The sequence below is a fragment of the Lissotriton helveticus genome (assembly GCF_964261635.1).
Source record: "Lissotriton helveticus chromosome 1_1 unlocalized genomic scaffold, aLisHel1.1 SUPER_1_unloc_33, whole genome shotgun sequence".
Taxonomy (NCBI): Eukaryota; Metazoa; Chordata; class Amphibia; order Caudata; family Salamandridae; genus Lissotriton; species Lissotriton helveticus.
Genome location: NW_027611674.1, coordinates 1,357,404 through 1,379,211, shown reverse-complemented (window position 1 = coordinate 1,379,211; position 21,808 = coordinate 1,357,404). Strand labels below are relative to the sequence as shown.

The 21,808-nt window shown below is 46.0% G+C and overlaps 1 protein-coding gene across 1 annotated transcript in view; it reads left to right on the top strand.

Moving 5' to 3' along the window:
* The window catches only part of LOC144805924 (uncharacterized), a 223,253-nt gene extending 204,387 nt beyond the window's left edge, over positions 1-18,866 (top strand). Inside the window, exon 3 of the mRNA XM_078672395.1 lies at positions 13,427-18,866. Coding sequence (XP_078528521.1) covers positions 13,427-15,073 — 1,647 coding nt within the window. The 3' untranslated portion in view covers positions 15,074-18,866. The remainder of the gene's footprint in view (positions 1-13,426) is intronic.
* Positions 18,867-21,808: the final 2,942 nt, after the last annotated feature.

Genomic DNA, 21,808 nt, shown 5'->3' with positions numbered 1-21,808 from the left:
TTCAAGATTTTATCTGACTGGATGCGATGGTGATTACCAGCTTATTGATATTGCATCTCTTAATAAGAATAAGCGACTTGGTGTTCTTCAATAAGACTATCTCAATATGGATCGAAGGCATTAAATCAATCATGAATGTACCAAACTGATGCCTCGTTGATTGCCTATATATCAATACTACATCTGATTACATGCTTAGGTGAAAGAACATGGACAGTGGCCCTCTACGTCAGAGACAATCATCAGTTCTATGCCCCTTTGAACTCAGTTGGATATCTCTATCTACACTCTCCTGAGACACTGAACTGACCCACGGGGAACTCTTCTCCTCATCTGTGCAGCAGCTAACCGTAACTTGTTCACAGATACATCCCAGGTGGCAGACAGTACCACCATGGCAAACAAAAGTGATCTGGATCAGTACACCCCTTGGATCAAACTTTTGTTCCCAACCCAAGGTAAACTCTGTGAATTAAGACAGCAACCAACAGAGGCCCCTGACAGCTGTCAAAAACATCGAAGACAAACTGGTACGTGCCAATACACAGGTGAAGAGACCAAAGGTTTCATACAGACCATGCTAGCACTACCTCACATTAAAGGACACCACCAATGTGGAAATTGCATCTCATGATTGAGTACCATCGAAGGAGATAACTTTGAATACAGAGGCAAAAGTATCATCGATGAAGAATTCACAAATTACAATAGTACCAATGTAATATATTGTGTAATATGCCCATGCCTGCTTGCATGCGTAGGTAAAACAACTCAGGCAGTAAAAAAAGAGAATCACTCAACACAGATCAAGAATTAAATGCAAAGTCCAGAATGCACCCATGGTACGACATTGCGAAGAAATAAAGACATGGGACACAAGACATAAAATGGACAGTCCTAAAACATGTAAAAGGATGTTGCACTGATTCCATATTATCGCGCTTCGAAGCAAAAACTATCCTAGGTCTGGGCACAACCGACAATGGACTCAACGAGAATAGCGAAATAATGCATTGCATATGAGGAGCCAACTACATAAAACACAGCACAATATGCAGTAACATTCGAACTGATAGTTTTTCACTAGGTCCTGATGAATCGCCACTGATTCTCCAGACTATGAGGCATCAAACATGTCGACCCCTCAGGAGTAGAGCGCAGTTATCCCAAACTATTAGTTCAGAGAGTCGCCACTCTTCCTTTTAACCTGGTGGGGAGCCAACTTGAATAAAAGTCAGTCTTTGCACTACCCAACCTGTTTTAATCACTTTCCATTACATCTCATCTCCACTTTTTAGGTCCCTTACCTCCACTGCACCAAACGGCATAGAACAAAAGATCACCACCTAAGAGGCCCTCTTTGGGTGGCCGTCAGGTCTTGCAGCGCCGACCCAACGAGGAGCAGGCCCCAATGATGAAGCATGGCACCTAGCTGGCTGGGTGCGTGAGGGCCCTAGTTCCGAAAGGAGGAATTCCCCTCCCGCTGATTATTTTAGGACTGCCATGCCTCTTTGTGACAGTACACATTGTTGACCTCTCTTTACTTCTCTTGATCCACCTAATCAATCAATCAATCATTCATTCACTTGTAAAGCGCACGACATACACAGTAGAAGGTAAACATCACGCCAATGGAGCTTGGAAGCGGGGATCGCTGCAGCCGGGCTCACGCCCCTGCAGCGGATCCTTGTTTGTGGCTCTCACGGGCAGGATGTGGCAGAACGGCCGGAGTGCGCGAGGCCCAAACGAACACCAGAAATCAGACACCAGGGGCCTTATTTATGAAGGACTTGCGCCGCCGGTGCGTCACTTTTAACATGGGAAAAAGTGACGCATCGGTGGCGCAAGGCTTTCATAAATAAGGCCCCAGGATCACCTGGGACCACAAAACCACCCACGGGGACGGGATTATATGGAACTATTTGACTATGGCGATGGCAGGGTCTCTCTTTTGTTATTCATAAATAACAACAAACATTTTTTTTTTTTTTTTTAAAACATAAAAGCCAATAAAAATATTTAAACCTCACACACATGGCCGGGCGCTTTAAGGTCTCCTCCCTTCTCCTTAATCACCGCTCAGTGGGGGCCGCAGGGCCTGGGGGAGAGGTGGGGCACCGGGGGCAGTGAGAAGGGAGCCGGTGTGTTATTCCCCCTCCGACCGAGTGACGCGCGAGCTCACGCCGTTGCACGAGCCACCATCGCGCGTGCGAACAAAACAGGACCGCGCGTCAGAGCTGCGCATGTGCGGGGCGAAGACACGACGTCCTATCGCCGAGTTAGGACCTTCCACGGGTACAGACTGTGACCTGCCCCGGACAGAGGGCGCTCAGCCTCACTGCGCCTGCGCAGAGGAGAGATAGTGCCATAGAGAAGCCCTGCACAGAAATACATCTCAGCGCGTGCTCCGTGGCGGGAGGCAGCTGTTGTATCTCATTCATTCTTGTCCCTGCGCGGACCCCGTCCCACCTGTCCTGGCCCTGAGCTGTGGCCCCTTCCTGCGCTCCGTGCTGTCGGGGCCGGTGCTGAGAACGAAATAAAGAAAACTTTCTTGCACCGACTCCCGGAGTTGCATTGTATTAACAGTGTGTCTGTCCTCCGCGCATGCGCAGTTGTTCATCCATGAGGCCGTCTTTCACCGCGTCCCGCTGTAGGAGGCAGTGTCTATCCCCAGCGCATGCGCAGTTACCCATTATCAGGCCTTCTCTACCCCGCGCTCATGGTTCAGTCCTGGCCTCGGGCTCAGCAGGGCCCACAGCACCCAAACCACCCCAGGTGAGGGAATGACATACAAAGATGGGCTCACAGTCTTTTTTTAAATTGTTTTTTGCAGAGCTTTATATTGCATTGTAATTATAATGCAAATGCGCGTGCCGTCCGTCCACGGGTTCAATGCGCGGCTCAGCGGGCGCTTCTGACTGTCACTGGTTGTAAACTGGATCCTTTGTGCTGTGTGAGCCTTCCAGAAGCTTCCACTCCCGCGAATGCTTTCTCTGTCTCCTTTAATATAGCGCTGCATGAAATATGAATGATTCTAATGCGCTACAGAATCTCACATCTCATCCAGCTTTGGATACATTCAATACAACCAAAACAATCCCTGCTACTGCCAACGCGCAGCCCAAGGGCTGAGTCTGAGGCTCTCTTGAGACACCACTCGGTGCTGACTGACCAAGGTGAGGGCTGGAGGCTGGACCATTGCATACGATGACCTCTGCTCAAACCAGGCCTGGAGGCCTGCAGGGCTGGAGAGCATGGCTAGAGAGCACAGTGCATGGCTAGAGTGCAGAGTGCATGGCTAGAGAGAACAGTGCATGGCTAGAGAGAACAGTGCATGGCTGGAGTGCACAGTGCATGGCTAGAGTGCACAGTGCATGGCTAGAGAGCATGGCTAGAGAGCACAGTACATGGCTAGAGAGCACAGTGCATGGCTAGAGAGCACAGTGCATGGCTAGAGTGCAGAGTGCATGGCTAGAGAGAACAGTGCATGGCTAGAGAGAACAGTGCATGGCTGGAGTGCACAGTGCATGGCTAGAGTGCACAGTGCATGGCTAGAGAGCATGGCTAGAGAGCACAGTACATGGCTAGAGAGCACAGTGCATGGCTAGAGTGCACAGTGCATGGCTAGAGTGCACAGTGCATGGCTAGAGTGCACAGTGCATGGCTAGAGTGCGCATGGCTAGAGTGCACAGTGCATGGCTAGAGTGCACAGTGCACGGCTTGAGTGCACAGAGCATGGCTAGAGTGCACAGTGCATGGCCTGAGTGCACAGTGCATGGCTTGAGTGCACAGTGCATGGCCTGAGTGCACAGTGCATGGCCTGAGTGCACAGTGCATGGCTAGAGTGCACAGAGCATGGCTAGAGTGCACAGTGCATGGCTAGAGTGCACAGTGCATGGCTAGAGAGCATGGCTAGAGAGCACAGTACATGGCTAGAGAGCATGGCTAGAGTGCACAGTGCATGGCTAGAGTGCACAGTGCACGGCTAGAGAGCATGGCTAGAGAGCACAGTGCATGGCTAGAGTGCAGAGTGCATGGCTAGAGAGAACAGTGCATGGCTAGAGAGAACAGTGCATGGCTGGAGTGCACAGTGCATGGCTAGAGTGCACAGTGCATGGCTAGAGAGCATGGCTAGAGAGCACAGTACATGGCTAGAGAGCACAGTGCATGGCTAGAGTGCACAGTGCATGGCTAGAGTGCACAGTGCATGGCTAGAGTGCACAGTGCATGGCTAGAGTGCGCATGGCTAGAGTGCACAGTGCATGGCTAGAGTGCACAGTGCACGGCTTGAGTGCACAGAGCATGGCTAGAGTGCACAGTGCATGGCCTGAGTGCACAGTGCATGGCTTGAGTGCACAGTGCATGGCCTGAGTGCACAGTGCATGGCTAGAGTGCACAGAGCATGGCTAGAGTGCACAGTGCATGGCTAGAGTGCACAGTGCATGGCTAGAGAGCATGGCTAGAGAGCACAGTACATGGCTAGAGAGCATGGCTAGAGTGCACAGTGCATGGCTAGAGTGCACAGTGCATGGCTAGAGAGCATGGCTAGAGAGCACAGTGCATGGCTAGAGTGCAGAGTGCATGGCTAGAGAGAACAGTGCATGGCTAGAGAGAACAGTGCATGGCTGGAGTGCACAGTGCATGGCTAGAGTGCACAGTGCATGGCTAGAGAGCATGGCTAGAGAGCACAGTACATGGCTAGAGAGCACAGTGCATGGCTAGAGTGCACAGTGCATGGCTAGAGTGCACAGTGCATGGCTAGAGTGCACAGTGCATGGCTAGAGTGCGCATGGCTAGAGTGCACAGTGCATGGCTAGAGTGCACAGTGCACGGCTTGAGTGCACAGAGCATGGCTAGAGTGCACAGTGCATGGCCTGAGTGCACAGTGCATGGCTTGAGTGCACAGTGCATGGCCTGAGTGCACAGTGCATGGCTAGAGTGCACAGAGCATGGCTAGAGTGCACAGTGCATGGCTAGAGTGCACAGTGCATGGCTAGAGAGCATGGCTAGAGAGCACAGTACATGGCTAGAGAGCATGGCTAGAGTGCACAGTGCATGGCTAGAGTGCACAGTGCACGGCTAGAGAGCATGGCTAGAGAGCACAGTGCATGGCTAGAGTGCAGAGTGCATGGCTAGAGAGAACAGTGCATGGCTGGAGTGCACAGTGCATGGCTAGAGTGCACAGTGCATGGCTAGAGAGCATGGCTAGAGAGCACAGTACATGGCTAGAGAGCACAGTGCATGGCTAGAGTGCACAGTGCATGGCTAGAGTGCACAGTGCATGGCTAGAGTGCACAGTGCATGGCTAGAGTGCGCATGGCTAGAGTGCACAGTGCATGGCTAGAGTGCACAGTGCACGGCTTGAGTGCACAGAGCATGGCTAGAGTGCACAGTGCATGGCCTGAGTGCACAGTGCATGGCTTGAGTGCACAGTGCATGGCCTGAGTGCACAGTGCATGGCCTGAGTGCACAGTGCATGGCCTGAGTGCACAGTGCATGGCTAGAGTGCACAGAGCATGGCTAGAGTGCACAGTGCATGGCTAGAGTGCACAGTGCATGGCTAGAGAGCATGGCTAGAGAGCACAGTACATGGCTAGAGAGCATGGCTAGAGTGCACAGTGCATGGCTAGAGTGCACAGAGCATGGCTAGAGTGCACAGTGCATGGCTAGAGTGCACAGTGCATGGCTAGAGTGCACAGAGCATGGCTAGAGTGCACAGTGCATGGCTAGAGAGCATGGCTAGAGAGCACAGTACATGGCTAGAGAGCACAGTGCATGGCTAGGGTGCACAGTGCATGGCTAGAGTGCACAGTGCATGGCTAGAGTGCATAGAACATGGCAAGAGAGCACAGTGCATGGCTAGAGTGCACAGAGCATGGCTAGAGTGCACAGTGCATGGCTAGAGCGCACAGTGCATGGCTAGAGTGCACAGAGCATGGCTAGAGTGCACAGAGCATTCTTCCATTTACGCATACCATGCCCAGTGAACCCATCAGCTGAGTAAAAGTCGCATCCTGTGGCGAGATCTCTCCTCTAGGGAAAATGGCTACTTCGATATTATAAGATTTTAAAAATTCCTTGTGCCAATTATCCACCCTTTGAGGTGTCTAATCTAAAATCACCGAACACCAATAATATATCCTTCTGATACTCTAGGCTAACAGACTTTATGTCTTCTTTCAGTTTTCCCAAATTCACCTTCTATTCATTGTCCTTTCCCTTCTGTATATATACGTTTATAATACATATTCCATCATAGCAGGGATCCGACTTCTGCAGTAGGAACCTACAGCCTAATGCCCAATCACAATGTAGTTTCAAATTCTGAACCTTCATAGCTATCAGTGTGGAACTCAGCGTTAGTTAGCCCCCTAATGGCCTCCCCAGAGTATTTTTCTTTGCTGCTTTATAGTGTTGGACGAAACCTTCTGTAACTAGGGTTGCTCTGGTATCGTCACACAGACAAGTCTCCTGCAGACAGATAATATCATTACTCTTAATGAATTTATCAAAACTATTCTGAGTCGATATTTTATTGAAGCCATTTATGGTCCGTGGCTGGTGGTGTGCATGGATGGTGCTTGGCTGGTGGTGTGCATGGATGGTGGTGTGCATAGATGGTGCTTGGCTGGTGGTGTGCATGGATGGTGCTTGGCTGGTGGTGTGCATGGATGGCGCTTGCCTGGTGGTGTGCATGGATGGTGCTTGGCTGGTGGTGTGCATGGATGGTGCTTGGCTGGTGGTGTGCATAGATGGTGCTTGGCTGGTGGTGTGCATGGATGGTGCTTGGCTGGTGGTGTGCATGGATGGTGCTTGGCTGGTGGTGTGCATGGATGGTGCTTGGCTGGTGGTGTGCATGGATGGTGCTTGGCTGGTGGTGTGCATGGATGGCGCTTGGCTGGTGGTGTGGGTTGCGTGAAACCTCCAGCGTTTTACTACCCAGAAGCTCCTGCAAAACGTAAATTTAGCTAAAAAGTCACACTTTCCTCACATTTCTGTGTGGAAAAGTTGTTGGATCATCGTGCTGGCACAAATTTCCCACCACCCAGCGTACTACTCAGTTTCCTGATAAAAATGATACTTCAATTGCGTGGGCGCCCAAAACAGAGAACCTAAAAACTTATAAAATGAAACACTGAGGGGGACCAAAGAGGGTCCAAAAGGGCAGTTTTTTATATACGTTATTAGGCTGACTCTGCTTTGGGCACCCACACAAGCGAGGGAACCATTTTTATCAGGAGACTGAGGAGACAATGGGTGGTGGGAAATGTGTGCCGGGCAGTGATCTCACAAACTTGGCACACAGAAATGTGAGGAAAATGTGACCTTTTAGCTAAATTTGAGCTGTGCGGCGGATTCTGGATAAGAAAACTTTGGGAGATCCATGCAAGCCACACATCCCCGGACTCCACCAGGTGTCTAGTTTTCAAAAATGTCTATGTTTAGTAAGTTTCCATTGATGGCCTGCGAGCCAGGGCCAAAAAACGCAGGTGCACCCAATCTATCACAAAACAACCTATTTTTGCGAATGGAGTTTTTTACCAAGCCCTCACACACTTCCTACCACCCAAAGTTCTCCCAGCTCTCCTGATAAAAATGCTACCTCACTTGTGTGGGAAGGCTAAGGGCCTGCAGCAGGGAGGGTCCCAAAACACATTGTGAAGACATCTAAATTATTTATCACAAAATTACCTTGTTTTGCAAGGTGGGCAAGTGCATTTTTGGTCCCTGGCTCGGTGGCCATCTATGGAAACCTACCAAACTCAGACATTTCTAAAAACTAGACACCCGGGGAGTCCAAGGATGTATGGTTTGCATGGGTTCCACAATGTTGTCTTACCCAGAATCCCCTGCAAATCTCAAATTTTGCTAAACAATTACATTTTTCTCACAGTTCTCTGTGGGTACACCATGCTGGCACAAATTTCCTACCACACGGCATTCCTCTCGGTCTCCCAATAAAAATTATGCTTCACTTGTTTGGGTGGCCAAGGGTCTGCGACTGGGAAAGGCCAAAAACGTAGAAACTGAGGAAATAGCACAGCAAGCTCTAAGCACCCTATTTATTTAGGCGATTCTGCAATGGACACCCAAACAAGTGAGGTATCATTTTTATTTTTTAAGGGGCACTCTGGGTGGTAGGAAATTTGTGCCGGCTTGGTGATCTCAAACAGAAATGTGACGATAATATAATTTTGATTAGCAAATTTGAGGTTTGTAGGGGATTCTTGGTTAGAAAACATTGGGAAATCCACGCAAGCCACACCTCCCTGGACTCTCCCAGGTGTCTATTTTTTAGAAATGTCTGGGTTTGTTAGATTTCCCTAGATGGCTGCCAAGCCTGTGACCAAAAACACAAGTGACTCCCTCGCAAACCCATGTCTTTTTTGTGATCAATAATTTTGAAGTCTCCACAGTACGTTTTGGGCAATTTCCTGTTGCTATGTTTCCCTTCGTGCCGGCTGAACTAGGGTCCAAAATCCACAGGTAGGCATGTTGCGAAAGAAGGGTCCGTTTTCCTTGCAAAAAATTATGTGACCACATTTCTTTTATTTTGGACCGTTTCCTGTTGCGGGCTCTAAACCTACCCACATGAGTGGGGTACCAATTTTATCGAGACACTTGATGGAATGCTGGGAGGTTGGAAGTTTGTGGCTCCCCACAGATTCCAGAACTTTCCATCACAGAAATGTGAGGGAAATGTTTTTTGTTTTACAAAGTTTGAGGTTTGCAAGGGATTCTGAATAACAGAACCTGGTGATAGCCTCACAAGTGCCCCCATCCTGGATTCCCATGGTTGTCTAGTTTTCAAAAAATATCCATGTTGCATTTTGACCCATTTCCTGTCACGGGCACTAGGCCTACTCACACAAGTGAGGTACCGTTTTTATCGGTAGACTTAGGGGAACCCAGAATAGTAGAACAAGTGTTATTAGCAGCTATTTTTTTAGGAATTTCTGCCTTCGAATATATAACACAGTGGGTAAAAAAGACATTTTGAAAAATGCCCCCTAATTCACATGCTGGCATTGCTACCCACAAATTCAGAGATGTGCAAATAACCACTGCTTCAAAACTCCTTATCTTGTTCCCAATATGAGAAATACATAGGTTTACTTGATACCTATTTTTCTCTCTTTATATTTTACCAAATGAATTGCTGTATACCCGGTACACAATGAATGACCATTGCAAGGCGCAGCTCAGTTATTGGCTCTGGGTATCTCAGGTTCTTGGTGGACCTACAAGCCCGATATATCCCCGCTTCCAGAAGGGTCCTGCGAATATAACGGTATATTGCTTTAAAAAATCTAAGATAGTAGAAGAAGTTACAGATGAAAATCTAGGCACACATGGCTGTTGTTTTGAACTCAAATTCAATATTTTTTATTTCAACTGTTACTTTTAAAGGAAAACCTTGAAGGATCTACACAATTGACCCCTTGCTAAATTCAGAATTATGTCTTTTTTCATAAATCTGTTGCTTTCCGGGATCCATTATTGGTTTTACACCCATTTCTACCACTAACTTGAAGGAGGTTGAAAGCACAAAAAATAGGAAAATAGCTTATTTCCTAATAAAATGCCAAAACCTTGTAGAACATTTTGGTTTTCTGACAAATATTTGCCTGTTCGTGAAAGCTGGGAAGATCATGATTTTAACCAAAAAAGGGAGTGGAACAGGGGGACAAAAGGCCTGGCAGCGAGGGGGCTAAGGTAAAGGGTGACCACAGGGCAAGGAGGATGGTGAGGACTATGAAACATGCCAATCCTAATAGCAGACAGTGCGTCAATAAAACAATACATTATAAGGAAGTAGGATGTAAGGAGGAGGCTGCCGGGGACACTTAAGTGTAGAACAACATAATGTCTAATCCACGCAGTCTGTCAGCGCGGCTCCCGGCCCCACTGTCCACAGGGGACCAGAGATCACATGAACAGGAGGGTATACATCATACTTGGGTACAATTGTACATGCACCAACTTACACAGGCTGCAATGTAGTCAGAGTTTGAAGGGTCCCTTATGGGTGGCATAACACATGGTGCAGCCTATGGGGGTCCCCTGGAGTTCCTTGGCCCCAGGTATCTAGTACCATATACTAGGGACGTACAAGGGTACATCAGCAGCCAATTAGGAATGTACCAAAGTACTCACCTTAGCCAATTTAGGAAGGAAGCACAGTGACTGGGGTCCTGATTAGCAGGATCTCAGTCAGACTAGTCAGGAAAAACTGTATGACACCAGGAAAAAGTGGGGGTAACAATGAAAGCAGATCCTACTTTCCCACCCTCCTACCCCTTCTCCCCACTCCTCTAGAGAGTAGCATGTGTAGTGTGTTGGCCTCTGCTCATGCACAGTGCAGGGGAGTATGCAGCTGCCTCCTAGTGTCCGGCACAGAGGCCGCTTTCCAAGACATTGCTATTCGTCATTTGAAAAGTACGTATGCAAGGTCTATGAACCTGTGTAAGTGTTTGCCCCCTCTTTGCTTTAGGGTGAAGGCCTAGCAGGCAGGATTCAGGGGTAGTTGACAGTGTATGGTCTGCAAGTTCTGCTATGGTGGCTGTAACCTCGAGCCATGACACCTGTAGTGGTGGGCACTCCCACACCATATGTTAGAAACCAGCATCAGCCAGTTTACAGCACGGACACTCTGGTGTTGAATCAGGAAACGTGCTCTTGATACGGTAGGGGGAGAGTTAACTGTAATGTGTGTAGTTAAATTGAGTGAATTGGAATCGAGGGTTCCAGGACACTTGGCTAACATGTTGTAGCGCCTGTATGCATGACTCGAGCGGTTGAAGGAGCACAGCGTTCATCTAGCCAATGCTGTCCCCCATGTGCAGCTGGTGAAAGGTCGATGGTCGGCATTTAAAACCCCTTCCTGTTGCTCTGTTCTTCAAACAATCGTTAAAGATTGGCTGAGGTGGAGTGCTCAGTGCTGTGTTATTGGAAGCCAGCATCCTACTTTCCGCTTCTATATCTCTGAATATTACTGAGCTATAAATGTTTTATTTCTGTCTGATCTTGGCCTGGACCCGCTCTACATGTCATAAAGGGAAAGCTTCTGAGGAATTATCATACACACTGCTAGTTTCAGGCTCTTCGATCACAATGCAGTAACAATCCACTATCTCGCCGCCTCACCTATCACTCGTTGACTCTGTCCCTGCCTTGGATCGGTAGGGAGCTCAGCTGATTTTTGGTGAGGTTTGTGCTGTACAAATACCACATGCATAGCACCTTTTTCAAAGGAAGAACACTTTGGTGACAACAAACTTTGCTGCTGTAGAACGCAGTTGAGCTAGTAAAGACCATGCTGCACGCTTTGGATCATTTGGCGGTGCATTTCACACTGTGAAATACTTTTATTTTACATTGTTGAGCTGTGCCTATGGCATTTTGTGTGTATTTGAAAAGCAATGCTAAGCATCTGGTCCTTTGTAAAAGCTGTGTAGGGACTGTGTCATTGCCGGGCATGTGTGAGAGTCGCAGAGGGCACTTTATCTTTATCTTATGTGCAGCGTGCGCTGTTCTGGTGCATTCTCCATCTTGTGGAAAGAATGAGTGCACCTCAGGATTGTTCCATTAAATGTGGCCACGGTGGTTTGTACAGGTGATGTTGAAAAGCATGAGTAGGAGGAGAGACCTATGGAAAGTCATGGGAATTACGTAGTTGGAAAATGTTGTTCGCAGGTTTTGTGCTGGAAAAGGAATGTTGAAAGCAGGTCTATGCATGTGAGGTGCAGGTGAATACATTTGAGAACAGGCCCTTCCTTGTATAGAGGGCAGCAGAGATGTAGGATATATGGACAGAGCAGTTTGACTTAAGAGATGTTTTTAAGATCATTTCGGGTGCTGAGCAAGATCCAGAGGTGAAAGGGTGCTAACAGGCTTTGGCTTTGGAGCACCATCTGTGCTCTTGCTATGCTTATGCACCACAGCTCTCAACTAGTGTGCCACCAGGCTGGTGTGCTATCTCAAGCTCCCGCCGGGAATTCCCACCCCGGTAGATAATACTGACAAACGTAAAAATATTTGAGAGAAGTAAAACCACAAAGTAAATCCAATCATGAAACTGCTGCTCTACTGCATATTGTGGGTGCAGTGGATGAAGCCAGGCACCTCTGCGAGCAGCAATATTTGATTCATGATACAACACTCTGATGTCCACCCTTCTGTCTCGAGTCTTCCTGATCCATCTCTTACTCAAAGAGATGTTCTTGTTTTAACAAAACCTTGACCATATGCATCTACCTAAAGCTGTAACTAGTGTATGAGTGCTTTTTTTTACTAACTTACTCATGAACACCTTTGCTGAAATAAGTAAGATGTGACATATTCAAAGCAACTTTTATGTACATTTCTGTGTACGGTTAAAGATGCCTTCATAAGTTTCAAAAATGGTAATCAAGATATATTTAAACAATCAATTAAAAATTGTGTATGCACATTCCGTTATGTTTCCCTTTAAGTAATTTTAAATCTTTTTACATCTGACAGAAAACAATCTTTGATTGTACGAAATGTTTCAAAATAAGGAAGATAACACTGTAAATCTGCAAAGACGAAGTCTGAAATATTGAGTTCCAGTATTCAGGAAAACATAAGTACCGACAGAGCCAGCCGGACTGAACATAAACTGAGGCATCCTGGAAGAAGGGACAAGGGACACGAGAAATTCAGTGATTCCACAAGTCTCAGCTGTGCACCTCCGTGCCTCAAAACGAAGAAGTAACCTCTAGAAAATGAAGACAACACTGATAAACCTCCTCTTGTGTAAACATGTCCAATAACAGCTTTGATCATGAGGTCGGTATGAGGTGGTTACAGCAGTGCTCTGCTTCCTTAAATAATACCAGGCTACCATTCAGTGCTAGAGGTGCATTGCAAACTGTTTCAGACCAATCCACAGCAAGCATTGAAAAGCGCAACGGAGTGGAGTCAGACAACTGAAGGTTAAAAGAAATAGGGTTTTTGCAGTCTAAAATAAAGAGCACTGTCCCAGTGTTCCCTGACAAGAAGGAAAATAAATCTTTACCCGCAAGCATGGAGAACCATTATCCAGTCTAAAGACACAATCGCCCATGAAGAAGCCTTACACATGTTATGAGATTGGAAAGTAGTTGGTGACCATTGCACTTTATTCTTTAATCGGAAAACAAACGTGCAAAATACGACTCATACAAGGAATGCAAGAATAGCACAAGTGCTTTATCAGTCATGTTGGCCCTTCAGGAAGTACAGTCAAGGGATGTAAACAAGTATATACCAGACCCAGAGACACTAACCAAGAGAGAAGTCTCAGACACATGCAGTGAGGGCTTTAGTTTGTCATCAATATTAAAACACCATCAGCAAGCACACACAGGGAAAAAACTATTCAAATGCACTGAATATGTAAAGAGCTTTATTCAGTTATCAGGCCTACAAAGACATCAACGAACACACACGGGAAAAATCATACCATTGCACTGAATGTGAGAAGAGCTTTAGCCAGGTATCAGGACTCCAAACACATCAGCAAACACACACAGGGGAAAAACCATACCATTGCAGTGAATGTGTGAAGAGGTTTAATCAATTATCACACCTAAAACAGCATCAGAGAATACACACTGGGGAAAAACCATTCCAGTGCAGTGAATGTGGAAGAAGTTTTAGTGATTCATCAACATTAAAGAAACATCTGCGAACCCACACAGGGAACAAACCAATCATTTGCAATGAATGTGGGAAGAGCTTTATATATTTATCAAGCCTAAAACGGCATCAGCGAACACACACAGGGGTGAAACCATTCCAGTGCAGTGAATGTGAAAGTAGTTTTAGTGAATCTTCAACATTAAGGATTCATCAGCGAACACACACAGGGGAAAAAACATTCAAGTGCAGTGAATGTTTGAAGCGCTTTAGTCGATTATCAGACCTAAAATGCCACCTAAGAACACACACAGGAGAAAAACCATATAATTGCACTGAATGTGTGAAGAGGTTTAATCAATTATCACACCTAAAACTGCATCAGCGAATACACACTGGGGAAAAACCATTCCAGTGCAGTGAATGTGGAAGAAGTTTTAGTGATTCATCAACATTAAGGAAACATCTGCGAACACACACAGGGGACAAGCCATTCAATTGCAATGATTGTGGGAAGAGCTTTATATATTTATCAGGACTAAAACGGCATCAGAGAACATACACAGGAGGAAAACCATTCCAGTGCAGTGAATGTGAAACTAGTTTTAGTGAATCTTCAACAGTAAGGATTAATCAGCGAATACACACAGGGGAAAAAACATTCAAGTGCAGTGAATGTTTGAAGCGATTTAGTCGATTATCAGACCTAAAATGCCACCTAAGAACACACACAGGAGAAAAACCATATAATTGCACTCAATGTGTGAAGAGGTTTAATCAAATATCACACCTAAAACAGCATCAGCGAACACACACTGGGGAAAAACCATTCCAGTGCAGTGAATGTGGAAGAAGTTTTAGTGATTCATCAATATTAAGAAAACATCAGCGAACACACACAGGGGAAAAACCATTTAAGTGCAGTGAATGTGGAAGACGTTTTAGTAATTCATCAACATTAAGGATTCATCAGAGAACACACACAGGGGAAAAACCATTTAAGTGCAGTGAATGTGGAAGACGTTTTAGTGAATCTTCATCATTGAGGACTCATCAGCGAACACACAGAGGGGAAAAACCATTTAAGTGCAGTGAATGTGTGAAGAGCTTTTGTCAATCATCACACCTAAAACAGCATCAGAAAACACACACCGGGGAAAAACCATACCGGTGCAGTGAATGTGAGAAGAGGTTTATTCGATTGTCAGGCCTAAAACAGCATCAGAGAACACACACTGGGGAAAACCCATTCAAGTGCAATGGATGTGGGAAGAGCTTTATATATTTATCAAGCCTAAAACGGCACCAGAGCACTCACACAGTGGAAAAATCATTCAAGTTCAGTGAATCTGGAAGTAGTTTTAGTGAATTTTCAACATTGAGGATTCATGAGCAAACACACACGGGAAAAAACATTCAAGTGCAGTGAATGTCTGAAGAGCTTTAGTCGATTATCAGACCGAAAGCACCATTAAAGAACACACACAGGAGAAAAAACATATAATTGCAGAGAATGTTTGAAGATGTTTAGTTGATTATCACAACTAAAACAGCATCAGAGAACACACACTAGGGAAAAACCATATCATTGCCATGAATGTAGAAGTAGTTTTAGTGAATCATCAACATTAAGAAAATATCAGCGAATACACACTGTAAAAACCATTCAAGTGCAAGGTGTGTGACAATGGATATATATATATCAGGTCCAAAACGGCATCAGAAAACACGCACCGGAATCATTCAAGTGCAGTGAATGTTGAAGTAGGTTTTATGAATATTCAATATTAAGTACTGATCAGCGAACACACACGGGAAAAGCCATGTCATTGCAGTAAATGTGTGAGGATTTTTTGTCAACTTTCAAAGCTACAAAGACGTCAGCCTCTCTTCAAAAGAGTGCAGGATCAATATTGACGGTCGCAGAGCTCCAGCTGTGTGATATCCAGGCCGAGCACACTTCAGAAGAGTGCAGGATCAATAATGAAGGTCACAGAGCTGCGGCTGTGTGATAGCCAGGCAGAGGACACTTCAGAAGAGTGCAGGATCAATAATGAAGGTCACAGAGCTGCAGCTGTGTGATAGCCAGGCCGAGCACACTTCAGAAGAGTGCAGGATCAATAATGAAGGTCACAGAGCTGCAGCTGTGTGATAGCCAGGCCGAGCACACTTCAGAAGAGTGCAGGATCAATAATGAAGGTCCCAGAGCTGCAGCTGTGTGATATCCAGGCAGAGCACACAGTGTCTGTTCAGCAAATACAGATTATTAATGAAAGTCTCCAACCTGCATGCTGTGTGATAGACAGAGTGAGCATGCGGCTTCTCTTCAGGAGGAATCATTTATAAAAGTCACTGAGCCGCATGTTGTGTGATAGTTAGGCAAAATCACCATTTTACATTCTTGCACGACGATTTTTTGATGGCTAATGGAGCCGAATTTTGACATGATTGTTCCACAAAAGAAATGAAAAAAAAGATTGATTGCACAAAAATAATATAAAGGTAGAACCAATCACGATGCTATAAAATGTACACAATAATGACTAAGTTTTACATATTAAAAAGAAGGGCACGTTTTTTAAGATATGTAATAGAATAAAAAAATGATTTGGATTTTGACATTTTACTGCTGATTGTAAAGAAATTATATTGAGCCACTAAACTCAAGATAATTTGTGATTCCAGCAGGGAGTCTAGCAGAGGTGGCAACAGATGGGGGTTTTGTCTCGACAGTGTGACTGCTGTCAGCAGGTGGTCTGGCACAGGAGGCATTAGAAGGGGGTCCTGTCTCGAAAGTGTGACTGCCCTCAGCAGGGAGTATGGCACAGGAGGCATTAGAAGGGGGTCCTGTCTCGACAGTGTGACTGCTGTCAGCAGGGAGTCTGGCAGGGGTGGCATTAGAGGGGGGGTCCTGCCTCAACAGTGTGACTGCTGTCAGCAGGGAGTCTGGCAGAGGTGGCGTTAGAGGGGGGTCCTGTCTCAACAGTGTGACTGCTGTCAGCAGAGAGTCTGGCAGAGGTGGCATTAGAAGGGGGTCCTGTCTCGACAGTGTGACTGCTGTCAGCAGGGAGTCTGGCAGAGGTGGCATTAGAGGGGGGTCCTGTCTCAACAGTGTGACTGCTGTCAGCAGGGAGTCTGGCAGAGGTGGCGTTAGACGGGGTCCTGTCTCGACAGTGTGACTGCTGTCAGCAGGTAGTCTGGCAGAGGTGGCATTAGAAGAAGGTCCTGTCTCGACAGTGTGACTGCTGTCAGCAGGTAGTCTGGCACAGGCGGCATTAGAAGGGGGTCCTGTCTCGACAGTGTGACTGCCCTCAGCAGAGAGTCTGGCAGAGGTGGCATTAGAGGGGGGTCCTGTCTCAACAGTGTGACTGCTGTCAGCAGGGAGTCTGGCAGAGGTGGCGTTAGACGGGGGTCCTGTCTCGACAGTGTGACTGCTGTCAGCAGGTAGTCTGGCACAGGTGGCATTAGAAGGGGGTCCTGCCTCGACAGTGTGACTGCCCTCAGCAGAGAGTCTGGCACAGGAGTGTTGGCTTTTTTGTCGAAATCTTTATGCCACAATCATATCCAGAATGTCGTTCTTCCTGTGTCCAGGACTAACCGAGTGTTTTAAGCTTTTTCTTAGAATGGAAGGAAGGATGTTCCTTAAAGCCCCTGTAAGAACATACAGTGCTAAAGTTCAAGCAAAAGCAATCTATGGAGCCCTCCGTTGGTGTTACTGAGCAGCACCTGCTTGAGCTGTTGTCGTATGTAACTTGTAAAAGAGAATTCTGTGGGTTCCTCTGGAGAATAATCATTCCATAGTCCTATGGAAGCTTAACTTTAAATGTATATTTGACTAGAATGGAACTAAAAGCTCTCCTAGACTGAGCCAAGATAGGGATAAGTAAGTAGTCTGTACTGATGATTGTCTTTGTTACCTGATGAGCTCGAGTGTGAATGATTGGCACAAGGATCGCTGTCATCACACAGTTGATCCAGCTCAAATCTGTGTATGGAATTGTGTTAAAATGTCCTCATTTTGGGCACATATTCACTCCAGTACTTCTAAGGCCAGGACACCATATCTAAATATTCATACATTTGAATATAATTACTAGAGTGAGGCCGAGTCATTTGTAAATTTTAGAGAACCAAAACATTTGACACAAATAATTGTGATATGAAATTGAATGTATTTGGTTCTTTTGATTCCGTAAACCTTTTTCTACCCCTGGTTCTCTTTAAAACAGGTGCTAGCTGATATACCTATAAAGCTAGTTTGAGATACAGGCTAGCACACCAGGTCAATGTCCGATAGACCAGGACGAGGTCACTTTCAGAGCTTGGAAATAAAACCTTTAGTTACTGTTAAATGCTAGAAAGAGCATAGCACAGCCACAGAGCCAGAGTTCCATCCACCATGGCACTTTTGGTATGGAGGGCTTTGTGAACCAATGATGTTAAAGTAAAGAAAGATGACTCCCTATCGACTTGGCTACCTGTCCTGTATGACATGGTGGGTGTTCACCGAGAACTCAAGCTAGGGCACTGGGGATGCTCAAACTAATTTAAAAGGTAGTTTGGTTGATGATCACGACAGCTGTCCCTAGCTTTTACTGCAGTGTACAGAATAAAAAGGTCATACATTTCTGAAACACCTAGTTGCTGACTCTGAGGGGACGGATAAAATGATAACAAAGCAACAATTTGCCAACAGTTATATATTGAGATACATTTTCACTGTATTAAAGCCCTAAAAATGAAAAAAAAAAAAAGAAAGCTAGTGTGAGACTCTAACTTTCCTCCTAACCTCAGATGATCTGGACATTCTGTAGTAATTGGTCAACAGTATGACACGAACAAATGATAGAGTTTTAGGTCAAAACGTGACTTCATTAGCCTAAAAATTCTTATCACGCTGCTGGTAACATATTTCCGTAGGTTTGATTTAGCTAGCGGCGTGATTAACCATGGAATCTTTTTAGTCAGTTTGTGTATCTTTGAATGTTTAATCAAACTTGTAATCAGATTTAGATGTAGGATTTATTCTCATCCTTTTGAATCACCAGTTCCTTGTTTCCTACCAGTGTTTATGAATTGATTAGTAGATGTTAAAATGCATTTCGGTCATTTACTTGTTCTTCTGTACTATTGCTATATCAATTTTGTGAAATATTAATTCATTCTTAAATAAATCTTGATTGATTCATTCACTCACATTCTATCAGCTCTTATGGGATTTTGTTTAGGATCTGAGAATGCTTGAAATGTATGTCTAGGGCGGGGGGCCTCAAACTGGGGGCGGCCCTCCCATGGGGGCCTTAGATGATCCCAGGTGGGGCGCTAGGCTCTGGTCAAAAGAAGCATTATGCTGATAACGGTGCTTTGTTTTAAGCTGAAAATAATGAGCGGCCGTAAGCTGCTCTCCAATGGGCCATCACTAACATGTTTTGTCATTTATATCCTAGCTAGGAGTAGGTGTCAAAAGGGACAGGACTCCACTTCAAATAAACTCACTGTGGGTACTTGTACCCATTATTAGAACATTGGAATGTCGGGAGCTCCATTGAAGCAGCTCCGGGCTTGTAATGGCTGGTATAAGTCCGGAGCTCCAACATTCCAATGTTTGTCTTCATGTTTTTCTCTTTTTAATTTAGAACATTCTACCCTCAGTGGGTGGAATGTTCAAATAGCCTTATAGCCCTTCTGCTTCGGGATATACCGCTAGTTAAAGGCCCTGGACTCGTTATAGTCCCGAGATGCAGGCCTTCGTCAGCAGGCCATAAGACTATATTAAAGCCTACCTGACCAGAATAGTATCTTTGGCAATCATGTATTTGATTGCATTCTTAAAACAGTACTTAACTGCAATGTTTAAATAAGTCTAGACATATTTAAACATTGCCAATTGAATAGAATAATTGTGAAAAATTCTGAGGGTAGCCCGACGATCGCTGTGGAGTTGGGGGCATGGCATTAAAACATTTTAAGACCACTGGTCTAGGGTGTTCCTCATCGGAGAGGTGTGAGGGGCCTGTTATGACACTGTTGGTTAGTCAAATCTTAAAGGAGACAACACAGAGACTCAAAGCCGATGGATTTCAACGTCAAACCTGTTTATTACCACTTTATCATCCTCACAATTGCAATAAGTGATTGGATCAGGCCCCCTCCAACCATGTCCAGATGGGCTGCTGGCTGAGTATATTCAGCACAAGTTTGGAAATCAAGGTTTGAGATGTAAAACATGAAAGTAATAGAAACATGTACACTTTACAAAGGAACGGTGATGGTGATGCCATGCCCTGATCAATACTGTTAGTACTGCTAGCAAGAGTGTGTACATTTATCTGCTAACAGCGCCGCTCCATGGGAAAGGTCAGCCATGTCTCATCATACCTGCAAATCTAACCTATTCTAGACCCTCTTCAGCAGCACCTGTAGGTGGCTGGCGAGAGAACACTAAACTCTCTCTCATAAACCCAACTTTAGCAGACATGGAGGTGAGCACTTCAGGCGAAAACAACAAAACTAGGGCTGCTGATCGACCCCGATCACAGGACCAGAGTGTTTGGTCCTAGAGATCCACGAGGACTAGTTTGCTCTGTGTGGGGCTGAAACGTAACCGGTTCCTTACAGAAATGCTGAGTGTTGACAGGGGACAGGAAGCCCTTGGTCTGGAGCAGCATGGGCATTCAGTGCTTATGACTAGGGGTTCTCAGCCCCTTAAAATAATTTACTGACAGTACATACACCACTAATACAGCGGCTGGTGTCAAACTCTTGAAAGGGGAAGAGTTGTGTTCCCTAAACTGCTGCAGTTTGTGCTGACCCTAGGAAACCACCCAAACATCACGCAACTTGGCCTCCACTGGTTCTTTTGGTCGGGCACCGCCAGAACCTCCTTTAGGCTTTCTTCAGGAAGTAGTGGGTTTGAAACTCTGTGACTTGGATTACAGTCTGTCTTTGTCTAAGTAGCCCTAAAGTTTTAGGGTGCTTCATGGGGTTAGCATTAGAGTTGGAATAGGAATGTCTCCTGCATTTTTTTTCGGAGATTCATTAAGCTCGCACTCGACCCGAAGGTATCGGGGATCATAGTGCTTTATATGAGCCCCAGTTGTGTTACAGATGGACGCATCCACTTTTGTTAGGCACGGGGATATTGAAGGATTTGCCCAGAATCACAGGATGTCTCACGTGATGGATCGGAGTGCCATGCCTGAAAGTAGCTAAACCAGAACCTCTAAATGTGCGCTGCCAGCTTTGCTCAGTTTGACTTCTAATTATTATAGCAGCGCTCCAGCCCTTGACAGCTCAGACAGCCATAAAAATGTGTGACTTTGCATTTCAGTACGGTGATGCGGACCACCACATTGAAATGGGTTAGTCAAAACCCTGATGCGTGGTACTTGTCATGCCTGTTCCCCTCAACGCAGGCAGCCTTGCACCATTGGCGTTAGGCAGCTAAATTTAGCACCAGCACAGGGTGAAATTCAAGGCTGCACCGTATTCTTGTAAATACGGTGTAGCCCTGCATTTCAGCAGTGGAGAGCGTGGCGTAAACCAAAGAGGCCAACGCTGTGCTCCACCACTTCCTTGTAAATATGCCCCTTAATGTCAACAGCCTGACCCATTTTATCAAGAGACAGAAAATCCTCTCATTTCAGAAGATACACCGCCTTGATGTAGCATTGCTGAAGGACACACACCTGTCACCTATTGAACATGATGAACTCAGAAGGGATTGGATGAGTACGGTACTACATGCCAGCAGGATCCAGACTACCCTTACACACCCATCTACTCCTTTGGAACATAGGGAGAGTGGGTTGGACATCTTATTTCACAAAGCCCTGGGGGTTTGTACGCTGCAGACATGGCGGGACCCCCTGGGCAGATATATTTTTGCCAAGGTTCAGATCCTCAATGAGTCTTTGTGTGTGGGCTCTATCTATGCCCCGGCGGCTGACCAAACTCCTGCTCTCCTTTGGGGCAGCCAGGGATTTAATGAGTAGGGGGGCTGGAATATGGCACCTTGACAAGTCCAGAAACCATAAACCATGCAGCCCCGCGACCGGTTCATCCTCCTTGACATTATTGATGATCGTGCCTTGATGGATACTTGGTGATTGACGCACCTGAGGGACGCGGTTATCTTTTCACCTCCTGCTTCCATTGTAAACGT